The sequence below is a fragment of the Sapajus apella genome, unplaced genomic scaffold (genome assembly GCF_009761245.1).
Source record: "Sapajus apella isolate SASKATOON/1434 unplaced genomic scaffold, GSC_monkey_1.0 scaffold13, whole genome shotgun sequence".
NCBI lineage: Eukaryota > Metazoa > Chordata > Mammalia > Primates > Cebidae > Sapajus > Sapajus apella.
The window spans coordinates 26110298-26123000 of record NW_022436953.1 but is presented as its reverse complement, the minus strand read 5'-3'; the positions used below and the strand labels follow the sequence as shown (position 1 = coordinate 26123000).

The following is a 12703-nucleotide window of genomic DNA, read 5'->3' as shown; positions in this document are numbered from 1 at the left end:
GCATTATTGGCCTAGAAAACCAACTGTAATACAATACTGTTGTTTTAGCAAATTTGTAGAAGGTTACCAAAATGAGACATTTGATTGGCAATTAAGAAATTTTAATGCTGCTTTGAAAAATACTTCTGTACAATATTATCTTTCTCATAATGAAAAAAAGAAATGACATTTGATACATCAGTGGTTTGTTGAAAGCACAGATATTTTTTGTTTCCTTGTTTTAGGTCTTCCAAAAACTCTGCTTTGAGCTTGTTAAGTTCTTCTGCTAGAAGCTTCAATTTGTAAGGAAGCACTCGTTCATCTAAAAAAGATATTCTCAAATTACTGGTGTAAATTAAAGTAATCTGGGGTGTCTAATGACACTAGGAAATTAATTTGATTAAACCAGTCAGATTCTATAAACAATCACAACTGAGTTGGTATAATATATAGACAAAAGGTCATAATGTGATAGTCAAATCATCTGAAACAAGTCAGATTTAACTAACTTGTTAGGAAACGTGAGCAGAAGAGATTAACCTGAAAGGGACTTTTTGTTGTTGTTGCCAAGAAAAATCAAGACAGCTGACTTACTGCCTTACTGAATTAAGCAGACAGGCAAAAAAGCAGAAACAGAAGATGACAGTTTGGTTTTGAACCTGGTAAATAATGCCTAGAACAGTAGTTGTCCAACATAACTTTCTGCAATGATGGACCTCATCTATATCTGCTGCATTAAATACAGCAGCCACTTAGCCACACATGGGTAGTATTACCGAGAAGCTGAATTTTATTTTTTTGTTAGCTTTATTAGGATATAATTCACATACAATTTACCCATTTAATCTCTATAATACAGTGGTTTTTTTTATATTTACAGATATGTACAACTATCACCAGTTAATTTTAGAACATTTTCATCCTCTCAAAAATCCATATTCTGATGGCTCACGCCTGTAATCCCAGCACCAAGGGAGGCTGAGGCAGGCGGATCACCTGATATCAGGCGTTTGAGACCAGACTGGCCAACATGGCAAAACCCCTCCAGTACTAAAAATACAAAAATTAGCAGGGCATGGTGGCACATGCTTGTAATCCCAGCTACTCGGTAGGCTGAGGCAGGAAAATTGCTTAAACCTGGGAGGTGAAGGTTGCAGTGAGCCGAGATCGTGCCATTGCACTCCAGGATGAGCAACAGAACAAGACTCCGTCTCCAAAACAAAAAACCCACATCCTTTAGCTATCATCCTCCTAACCCCCTTCCCTTCTGCCCACCCCCAATCTCCAGGCAACCAAACATCCACTGTCTGTCTCAAGATTTCCCTGTTCAGGACATTTCATGTGACTGGAAGTACATGTTTACTTGGTCTTTTGGGACCGACTTCTTGTACTTTGCATCGTTTTCAAGGTTATTCCATACTGTATAGCATGTATCAGCATTTCATTCCTTTTTATGGCTGAATAATATTTCCTTGTATGGATACACCAAAGTTTGTTTATCCATTTGTCAGCTGATGGACATTGGGTTATTTTCACATTTTGGCTATCATGAATAATGCTGCCATAAACATTTGTGTACAAGTTTTTGTGTGAACATGTTTTCATCTCTCTCGGGTATACACCTGGGAATGAAATTGTTGGGTCACATGCTAACTGTATGTTTGAGGGCCTGCTAGCTGTTTTCCAAAGCAGCTGTACCATCTGATACTTCTCCACATTCTCAACATTTGAACGTTTTAATTCTAGACCTCCTAGTGGGTGTGAAGTGCTGTCTTATGGTTTTGATTTGTATTTCTCCGATGACTAATCATGATGAGCATGTGTTCCTGTGGCTACTGGCTGTTTGTATATCTTCCTTGGAAAAATGTCTACTCAGATCATTTGCCTTTTTTAAAAATTGGGTTGTGTATATTATTGAGTGGTAAGAGTTCTTTATATATTTTGGATACAAGGTCCTTATGAGATATATGTCTGCAAATATTTTCTCCGATCTATGGGTTGTCTTTTTACTTTCTTGATGGTAGGGGAACTGAATTTTTAATTAAGCTCAGGTCTAGAAACTACTACTACCTCCCCTCACCTAAAAAATATATTTGTGTTTTTTTTTTTTTTTTTTTTTTTTTTTTTTTTGGAGACAGAGTCAGTCTTGCTCTGTCTCCAGGCTGGAGTGCAGTGGCATGATATCGGCTTACCGCAACCTCACCTCTGGGTTCAAGCGATTCTCCTGCCTCAGCCTCCTGAGTAGCTGGGACTACAGGCACATACCACCACACCCAACTAATTTTTGTGTTTTTAGTAGGGACAGGGTTTCACCATCTTGGCCAGGATGGTCTTGATCTGATCTCTTGACCTCGTGATCCACACGCCTCAGCCTCCCAAAGTGCTGGGATTACAGGCAGGAGCCACCATGCCTGGCCTATCTGTATGTTTTTAAATGGTTGGGATATAAGAGTGAATTGGGCATAACCCTATTCTCGACAACCCCTCAGGACCTCATTTCATTTTATAGGCAGAAAAGAAGAAAGGCAAATGGTTGAGTGAGAACTCCTGGAACTAACTAACTAACTTAATTTATTGAATGCAGTGGCATGATTTGAGCTCACTGCAGCCTCTGTGTCCCAGGTTCAAGCGATTCGTTACTGCCTCAGCCTTCTGAGTAGCTGGGATTACACGTGCGTGCCTCACCATGTCCGGCTGAGTTTTGTATTTTTAGTAGAGACAGGGTTCCACCACGTTGGTCAGGCTGGTCTCAAACTCCTGACCTTGTGATCTGCCCGCCTCGGCCTCCCAAAGTGCTAGGATTACTGGTGTGAGCCACCATGCCTGGCTCTGTTTTTATTTTAATAATGATGCCATTTCTGTTTTGGTCCTCTGTTTCTCAAACTTTGCATTGTAACCCATTAGTAAGTGGCAATTGGTGTTTTTCTAAAATGAAATCAAGTAGAACATAGAGTTCATTAAACATGTTAAGGTGTTTTGTGAAACGTGTTTCCACACATGAGTTCGTGTACTGGGTTATACACTGGGTTACAACATAAAATCAACTTATACAACATGGTTTTATAAAAGTTCGAAAACGGTATGGCTAATATATTGTTTCCTTTTCCAATGTTCTAAGCTTTCGTAAAGGTAATAAATGATGATGATGCAGGGGAGCAGAATGGGAGGCTCAGAGTGGAACTGGATGTAATTCTGGACCCCAGGTTACCTAAATATTTAGTAGCTGTTCAGTCTTGGACAAGTTACTTGGTCCTCTATGAACCTCCATTTCCCCATTTGTAAAACTACATGTACCTTATAGGACTGTGAAGATTACAAACAATATTTGTAAAGCACTTAACATATACAAAGGTGCTCAGAAAATGCTAGCTGCTGGCTTTTAAAGATACAATTTTAAATACGGCAATACAGTATTCAAAACCTAATGGAATTATTGTATAAAACTATAGTTACCACATATTTCATCTATTATATAAATTCAAGTTTAAAATACATTGATTTTATTCAAATTCCATGCTGATCTGACACCTGGCCCCTGACTACCTCTCCCCTTTTCTTACTTCACACCATGCTCAATGGCCTCTTTTAGATTCTGTAACATTCCAAACAGCCAGCTTCTGGGCTTCTGCACTTGATGTGTTCATTGCCTAGAATGGTCCTCCAGATACCTGGATGGTTTGTTCTTTCTCTTCTTTCACATCTTTGCTTAAATGTCATCTCTGAGAAGCCTTCCTGATTACCCTTTTAAAAACAAATCCTCCCATCACTCTACACTGCCTTACCCTACATTTTCTTCAGAGCATGGGTGTATACTCATGTAATTATGTTTTGTCTGTCTCCTTATTAGAATGTTCTGCTCCCTGCCTATTCCCCAGCATCTAGGGTAAAGCCTAGATAGTAAGGCCACTCAGTAAAAATCTGTTGAATGAACACTCAGTTCCAGAGGTAGAATTTTTAATTATATTTAGTCAAATTTCATAATTAAACTGAAAACATGATGTAAACTTTTATGACTGAAAACTAATAAACTGAGTGTCAGGAATAACAGTGGCAGCAGAAAGTCACAATCTTACCAACTAAACATGTAACTGACACATCATACCTTTTGCTTCCTTCATTGTCTGAGATACAATTCTTCGGAGTGTCACATCAGCTGTATGAAGAATGTTTGTTGAACAAATAATTCTGTCTGTGTCCTATGTAATACAGACATTGTTACTTAGAAGTCACATAATTTTATAAAACAAATGGCTAAAGCATAGGTCACATGTATTTGAAGGGACTAAAAGAAAAGTTTAAGTAGCTTTTCTGTTTGTTATTCTTCCCTACAAGAGAGTCCAAACAAATCGGATCCAGTGTTAAATTGGGTTCCAGCTAGGTGGTGATATGCTGGTGAATGTCTAATAAATGACTTTTCTGTAAAAAAAAACCCAGACCAATCTGTAATGTTTGCCAATTTCTGTGGTGAAAACAATCCTACCAATAAAATATCAACAGGCTCCAAAACTTCTGAAAGTTTAACGATCGGCTTTGGCCAGCCAGCATCAGCTGCTAGCAGTGAGTGCTGGTGAGAGGCCAAGCCAGTGGCAACATGTCATGTTTCACTCACATTTTATATTCCGCCCTAAAGATCTTCCTACAAAAAGTTGTTCCTTCTTATTTTCATTAAATCTACACTGGAAGCTTTACCTTTTGTTCCATATTGTCCTCAGCATATTTTACTGGATTTTCCAAAGCAGTGAGCAATAAATCAGTCACCTCCAGGCTACAGAGAAAATGGGACAAAATACAATAAATCCTTATATTGAACATCTGACTTTTAAAGAACTTGTATTTATGAATACTAAACTGAACTATGGAGGAATGAAATGGCTATAACCCAAGATCCTTAACAAAAGGAAAAAAACTAAATGATTTAGAAGCTAGGTTCCATATAGAAAATCCAATTGTTGTAGCTCAAAACTAATGATAAGTCAAAGACCCCTCATTAAATACCGCAATTTCCTAAGACTCATGTCAAAAAGTTTTGAAAAGTCGTTCCCCCTTCCCCTCTTAAGGCTGAACTGGGGGCCACCAGAGCTCGATTTTATTCCCGAAGATGCTTGGTCTTTACTTTCTGTCTCCCGCTTATTTACCGGATATGGATGAGCAAAGTTCCGCACTGAGCAAGGGTCCATGAAGGTTTCAGGTAGAATCCATTCGTTCATTTAACAAATATTTATTGAGCATCTTACATGAAAAATACTGTGCAACTAACTACATGCTGAGCTGGGGGTGTAGCAAGATTCCTTGCCTTTTCCAAAGTTGATAATGTAATAGAGACAGAAAAACAGTAAAATAAAGCAAGAAGAATTTCAGACGGTGGTAAGTACATAAGTGAGAGAAGATGATAATGTGACAATGATAGGAGTGACAGGGTAGCCCAGCTAACATTCCTTGCTTTAGTTAGGATGGTCAGTGAAGGCAGTCAAGTATAAATATGTGGGAAGGGCAGAGGGGGCGGCAAGCGCAAGGGCCCCAGGGCAAGAACAAGCTCTTGGTGTTCGTGCAATAGAGAAGGTTGAAAAGAAGCAAGGAGGGAGGTGGGTAGAATATGACGTTGGAGAGTTAATCTGGCTTAGAACACGTAAGTTAGGGTAAGGAGTTTGAGTTTTACTCAAATTACAGGAGTAGCACTAAAAAGTTTTAAGCAAGTGAGCTCATCAAGTTAAAGCTCAACCTCAAGATGATCTTCCCCACACTGAAAAGAGCCGAGGTTCTGGAGTGAGTGAGATCCAACTGGGTCCAAATCTTGGCTCTGCCACTTCCTATCTGGGTATATTACTTTACTTATCTGGGTCTCAGTTATGGCATCTATAAAATGGGGGTAATAGTTTCTCCCCTTAAAGTGTGGTTGTGAGGACTGAATGAGACCATACATATAAAGTGTTCAGAGCTGGGAGAGAAATTTGAGTTTTACTATTTAGTCAGTGATCACTAGCTAGTTTTCATATCCATGCCCTTTTGTTCTCTTTGGTCTGTTTTTTTAGAGACAGGGTTTCACTGTTACCCAGGCTGGAGTGCAATGGCATTATCATAGCTCACTGCAGCCTCAAACTCTTAGATTCAAGTGATCCTCCCCTCTTGGCCTCCCAAGTGCTGGGATCACAGGTGTTAGCCACTGTACCCAGCTTGTTTACGGTCTTAAAAGGGGTAAAGCATAGCAAATATATTTTTAAGGGAACTATAACCTTAAGATTCCTAAAAAGAATTTCCAAAGGAATTATAGACACTGTTCCCAATGTAACCCCAAATTTAGGAAAATATTAGTTGGGGTGGTAGCTCATGCTTGTAATCCCAGCAATTTGGGGATTACTGGGAGACCAAGTTGGAAGAATTGCTTGAGGTCAGGAGTTTGAGACCAGCCTGGGCAACAGAGTGAGACCCTGTTACCATAAGAAATTTAAAAATTAGCTGGGCTTGGCAGTGTGGGCCTGTCGTTCCAGTTACTTAGGAGATGGAGACAGGAGAACTGCTTGAGCCCAGGAGGCCGAGGCTGCAGTGAGCTGACATTGATCCCCCATGGACAATATGCAGGAACTAAAGAAATGTGGGGAATATACCTCTAGAACTGCACAGCCCAGTACAATAGCCACTATAACCATGAGACTATTTGGGTTTAAATTAATAAGTTAAACAAAAAATTCAGGTCATCAGTTGCACTAGCTACTTTTAAGGGCTCAATAGTCAAAACGTGGCTAGCAGCTACCATGTTAGTGCAAATACAGAACATTTCCATTGCCAGTAAAATTTCTGCTAGAAATATGCTGCTCTACAACTCTCAAGACATACATAATGTATAAAATGCATTAGACAGCATAGCCTACAAGCCTCACATACATAAAAGCAACATAACTATAGTGAGCTCTAAGGCAAATTAGGACCCAGTACCAGTTCTGCTCTTTAACAGATTTCTTTCTATAAGAAAACTACCAGAAAACCTATTTAGACTGTTTTAAAAGAGAATCAAAGATGTGTTCTTTGAATTCCCTGTTCCAACCACTGGAAGACAGTATCATCCTAACAGTTAACAGCAGACATTTGTAAATAAACTTGGGTTCAAATCTCAGCTCTCATTTACAAGCTCGGTGGACAAACTAAATTTTCCCATTTCACTTTTGGCTTCCAGGCAAAGGGGGAAATAATCTCTCTCCAATGCCTGTGTGAGGACTAACTAAGCCAATACAAATAAAGCACTGACCCTGGGACCTGGCACAGGGCAGCATCCAGGGAGGGATGACTTTGAGTGGAATACCTGGCCCCTGAAGCACCCGCTGGACTCTGCAGTGTGAGGCTGTTGTGTTCCCAAGCATTTTTCTCAGGGCTGGGCTTTTCTAGCTTTCTTCCCATCAGGCGGATGGTCGCAGCAGGCAGTGCCTGTGGCCTCTGGCCATTCCTCTGTAAACAGGTCTCAAGAGGACAATCTAAAAAGAGCTGGCAAAAGCCCAATGAATCTGAAAACAGTTTAAAATGACAGAATTACTGGGATATTTTCCAAAATATGAAAGAAACATGTATCAAATTATGACAATTATAGTAAGAAAAACTCCATTTGCAATACTGAACATCCAGCTTTTAAAATTAAGTACATCTACATAACCTCCTAATCAAGTTAAATTCTCATTGAAGACAGTAGTGTTTTTGATATGCGGATAAGTATCTCCATGTGTAAGAAAAAAAATGTTTTAATTACATTTCCGAGCCAGTTGGTAGACTTCATATCTCATACTTTGATAATAAAAATTGTCATCCAAAACCAAAAGCAAAGGTCTAGAAACAGCAGTTTTTGTTAAGAGGTAGCAGGACTGGGCCTCAAATGCTGCAGAAAATATCAGATCTTGATCCTTTAAACAGGTTATAAAATCTTCCCACATGGCTTCAGTCCTGCTGGGTGGGGCAGACATCTGACACCCATTAATCACAGCCATCAAGAAGTATTCCAGGTACTTCAACAGTTCCTGTCGAAGCAATTTCCACTGGGATGGCTACAAGAGACCAAAGAATTGCAATTCTTATTAGGCCACTAGGGAGGTTGGTCATCTGGCCTCACTGCCACCCTGCCCCATATGAAAATTTCAGCTCACGATATGGAACCAATTGTAGTTCTCCAACACACCTGGTTTCTCATGCCTCCATATACATACCATTCCTTCTGCCTGGAAAACTAATGATACTAGTGCTGTGTAAATCTCAGACTCGACCATGCAGAAGGCAGCTCAGCCTCTCCCTTGCCCATCGTGACACCCCATTCTGTACATTTATCTCCACTCTAGCAGTGCTTACACAGTTTAAGCATTTGTACTCTTCTCTCTCTGCTAGATCACTGTCCATTGTATACTGAGCCTCCAGCAGAGGGTCTGGTACCTAACAGATGCTCCAGAAATGTATATTAAATGGATGAATGACTGAAAGACCGAATGAGCGAAATAAATGAAAGAATTTACCATCCAGGAGAATGGTGGAGTCAAATCAACATCCTGCCAAAATAGTCTGGCTAAGATATAACAATGCAGGTTTTCCATTGAAATGAGAAAGGTAGTAGACAGCAAAAAGATCAGGTGAAAAGTCCCTAGGTGCACGGTGGCTCTTGCCTGTAATCCCTGCACTTTAGGAGGCCAAGGGGGGCGGATCACAAGTTCATGAGATCAAGACCACCCTGGCCAACATGGTGAAACCCCGTTTCTACTAAAAATACAAAAATTAGCTGGCCATCGTGGGGTGTGCCTGTAGACCTAGCTACTTGGGAGGCTGAGGTAGGAGAATCGCTGGAACCTGAAAGGCAGAGGTTGCAGTGAGCCGAGATTGTGCCACTGCACTCCAGACTGGCAACAGAGCAAGACTCCATCACAAAACAGAAAAGAAAACAAACAAACAAGCAAAAATCAAGGCCGTGGGTCAAGAAGACCTCATGCTAACAAATAAGTTGGTATGTGATGGGGAAAGATGGAGGAAACAGACTGAGGGGAATAAGCAGCTGGAGAATACAAGTAATCTTGTGTTGGTCAAGGACTGTGGTCCTGACATAGTTAAGAAATCTAAGCTGGAGGGAAAACAGGAGGACAGGAGAGTGAGAACTCTCACTTGTCTGCCCATGCCTTACCACCTCACTGAGATTACACTACATACAACAAACACATCAGCTAAACCCACTAAATCGGAAACATATATCACTTCCTAAGAGGTGAGGAGATGAGTCCCATGGTCTTTGTAGGAAAACAGTGAAAAAAACACATAATACAAGTGAGGGGGAAGTCAGCAAATACAACAATCCCTATCGACAACTTTCAGCTTTCTCCCAAGTGGTGAAAATACTATCATCCAAGTAAATCCTGTGCTATCTTGACACTGCACTTGCTTCACAATTAACCAAGAATGAGAAAGTAGATACACTTTGCTGAAGAGCCCATGTACCAAATGTACTGTATTTTTGTATATATACTTAGAGAGTGGAGTCAGATAACATTTGCATTTGATTTGTCAATTCATCTACATCAGGCACTAAATAACAAACATAAAAATGTTTAAATTTCAGAATATTTCAGAGAATATTTAGAGTGAGCATAAGATGAAAGACACCAATGTATCTGCTCTTCCCCAAGCAGTCTCAGTTTCCACATGCTTCTCCAAGAGGATACATCTCACCGTGCTGAGTGTGAGAAGAGGAGGGCTTAAAGAGATGTACTTGGAACATACAAGTTGGTCCGTAAATACAAGCCCATTATTTCCTCTGGTGGTCAACTGAGAAACAGCCATCTTTTCCAAAGCTGGCAGAGGCAGAGTTACTCTGAGTTGAACAAAGGTTGAGCTTCATAGGTCTGATAATGTGTTTGTACAGCCTCTTTCGTTCTGAGGGATCCCAACAATTTTGTTACTTAAAATTTGTATTCTTTTTCTTAAAGAGGGTTCCTCAAATTATAAAACCTGAATTCACCCGTGGCTAGATGTTAAAGTTTTAGAAATTATTTCCCTCTCCCAAGGAGAAACTTCCCCAGCGATTTTCAAGAGTGCATTTGACTACAGAGGCTTTCCACCTTGCACGCTGACTTAAGAACGTAACCCTGTCTTAAGACTCAACTGTATAGAATATTCAATATATACATGCATCAAATATACAGATAAGCCTCTACAATGCGTCGTTCTAACACACTTGGCTTTGTAACTACTTTATGACACACTTCTACAGCCAATTCATTCACCCTCTGCAGTAACTATGTTAACCCAGCTCTTTTCTCGAACTTCACCTCCCACATCAAGCACGGTCTAGTGCGCACTGGGGGCTCATGGCAAAGAATCACCCAGGGCCCACAGACGCGAGGGCCCCCCCGACCCTCCCTTCCAGGCTGACCGCCGGTAGAGCGCTTGCCCCGGCGAGAAACGCGTCTGGCATGACGTCATCATACGCGACGACGCCGACGGCCCAGCCCTCCTCCTGCCGTAGCCTGTGGGCGAGGGCGCGCGCGAAAGTCGATTTTCCTGCCGCAGGGAGGCCGCAGAGGACGCAGAGGCCTCGTTTCTGCGGCCCATCGCTGCCGGTTCCTCTGGTGTTCTCGGCGGTCTTCATGCTGCCCGGGCAGACCGGAGGAGTCTGCGAGCGTTGTCTCCGAGCCACCGTCTCCCCAGCGCGCACGCGCAGCGTCTCCGCCGCCTGCCGGCGCAGTGGAGGAACAGGCGCGGCTGAGTTTCCGTGCGGCCTCCGCGGCACCAGCTGCACTGACCCCCAGTTGCTCTTGAGGACCGGAAGCTGAGGAGACCGCGGCGCTGCGTTCCTAGCTCCTGGACATTCCCAAAGAATTCCAGCGTTAGGATTAATCTTCAAATAGAATTACCCTGTCTGCCGAAAGTTGCCAGCAGGATTGGCGCCTCAGTTTTAGTAAGATGAGGTTGTTCTGCTTAGGAAAATCCCAAAAGAGACGTTGAGCCTTTCCCTCCAGCAATCTTTAGAAAATAAGTTACTGGAAATCAAAGAATAGGAGGCGAAGCTGACAGTCCGACCACCGCGCTCCTTTGCAGTTCCCAGATGTGAACAATGCAAGGGCAAAGTAAACATGTTATTGTGCCCTCACGCCACCAGTGGGCAGCAAGCGTGAAGAAATATGGTCAGGAAAGGCACGTCCTTAGACGTCATTCCAGTGCACGTAGGCAGAGAACAATGTGCTTGTGTTAAAAAGTAATAGTAAACTATGGAGAGGTATGAAATAATTTTTTCTTTTGTTTGGGGGTGTGTTGTAGAAAACTGAATTCAGATTCTAGTTTTAACCTTATTTTTTAGGGGAGAAATCCTTATCTGTAAAGAGTATGTTCAAAATGTGAACACCTGAGGACAGAATCAGTGAATACTGGGTCAAAATCTGACCAATAACCTCCTGCTAAAGCTGATATAATTTGTGATTACAAAGCACATACAAATCTCATTTTCCTTTTGTACTAAAGTGAAGAGCAATGAGTTAAACTCACTCTTCATTTCATGACATTTTGTTATTGGTCCAATATAAGGTCCCTCGTCCTAATTTGCCCCTCCCGCACTTTTTTAAGAGACAGGGTTTTGCTTTGTTACCCAGGCTGGAGTGCAACATAGCTCACTGAAACCTCGAATTTCTAGGCTCAAGGGATTCTCCCACCTCAGCCTCCTGCGTGGCTGGAACTATAGGTATCGGCCACGGAGCCTGGCTCCACTGTCTTTTGTCTCCCATCCTCCACACCCATACCCTTTTAACCCCTGCAGGCAACCATTTTTTTTTTTCTTCTTATCATAGTTATTTTTGCTTTGGTTATGTATTTTAAAAAAAAAAAAATAGACTCTATTTTGTAGAGCAGTTTGAGGTTCACACCAAAATTGAGCAGAAAGTAGAGTTCTCATAAACTCCTCTCCACTCCAAAACTGAGCAGAAAGTAGAGTTCTCATAAACTCCCTCCCCTCCTCATTCATAACCTCCCCCACAATCAACATCCTTCACCAGTGATACATTTGTTATAATCAATTATCAATAAACCTACACTAACACATCATTATCATCTAAAGGCCATAGTTTACTACTGGTATTGGGGTTTACTCTTGGTGTACATTCTGTAGGTTTTAGCTATGCATAATGACAAGTGTCCATCAGTACGGAATAGTCTCACAGCCCTAAACAATGTGCTCTGCCTGTTCATCCTCCCTCTCCTCTAAACCCTGGCATTATAGATTTTGTGTGTTTGTCTCTAGTTTTGCCTTGTCCAGAACAATATGCAATTATATAATTGTAGTTTACACAGCCTTTTTAATTTGCTTTTTTCACTTAGTAATATGCATTTAAGGCTCCTCTGTCTTTTTATGGCCTGATGGTGCGTTTCCTTTTAGTCATGAATAATATTCCAATGTCTGGAGGTACCATAGTTTAGTTTTCCATTCACCTACTGAAGGATATCTCGGTTGCTTCCAAGATTTGGCAATTATGAATAAAGCTGCTATAAACCTCCATGTGCAGGTTTTTGTGTGGACATAAGTTTTCAACTCATTTGGGTAAATATTATACCAAGGAGTGTGATTGCTATATCATACAAGAGTGTTTAGTTTTGTAAGAAACTGCCAAAGTGTCTTCCAAAGTAGCTGTACCATTTTGCATTCCCAGCAGCAATGAATGAGACTTCGTACTGCTCAACATTCTCCCTTGTATTTGGTGTTGTCAATGTTTTGGATTTTTGTCAT

The 12703-nt window shown here is 41.2% G+C and overlaps 1 protein-coding gene across 2 annotated transcripts; it reads right to left on the bottom strand.

Annotated features, from left to right (window-relative positions):
- Positions 1-83: 83 nt before the first annotated feature.
- PSTK (phosphoseryl-tRNA kinase) lies at positions 84-11045 on the bottom strand. 2 transcript variants are annotated; one of them, XM_032281927.1, is made up of 6 exons: positions 10364-11045; positions 7712-8003; positions 7274-7472; positions 4669-4744; positions 4082-4175; positions 84-301 (listed from the first exon to the last, which is right to left on the bottom strand). In XM_032281927.1, exons 1-6 carry the CDS (start codon positions 10577-10579, stop codon positions 102-104), a joined length of 1077 nt encoding a protein of 358 aa, XP_032137818.1. In that variant the 5' UTR covers positions 10580-11045; the 3' UTR covers positions 84-101. The 2 variants fall into 2 exon arrangements, with proteins under 2 accessions (XP_032137818.1, XP_032137819.1); XM_032281928.1 differs by having other exon boundaries at positions 10525-10654.
- Positions 11046-12703: the final 1658 nt, after the last annotated feature.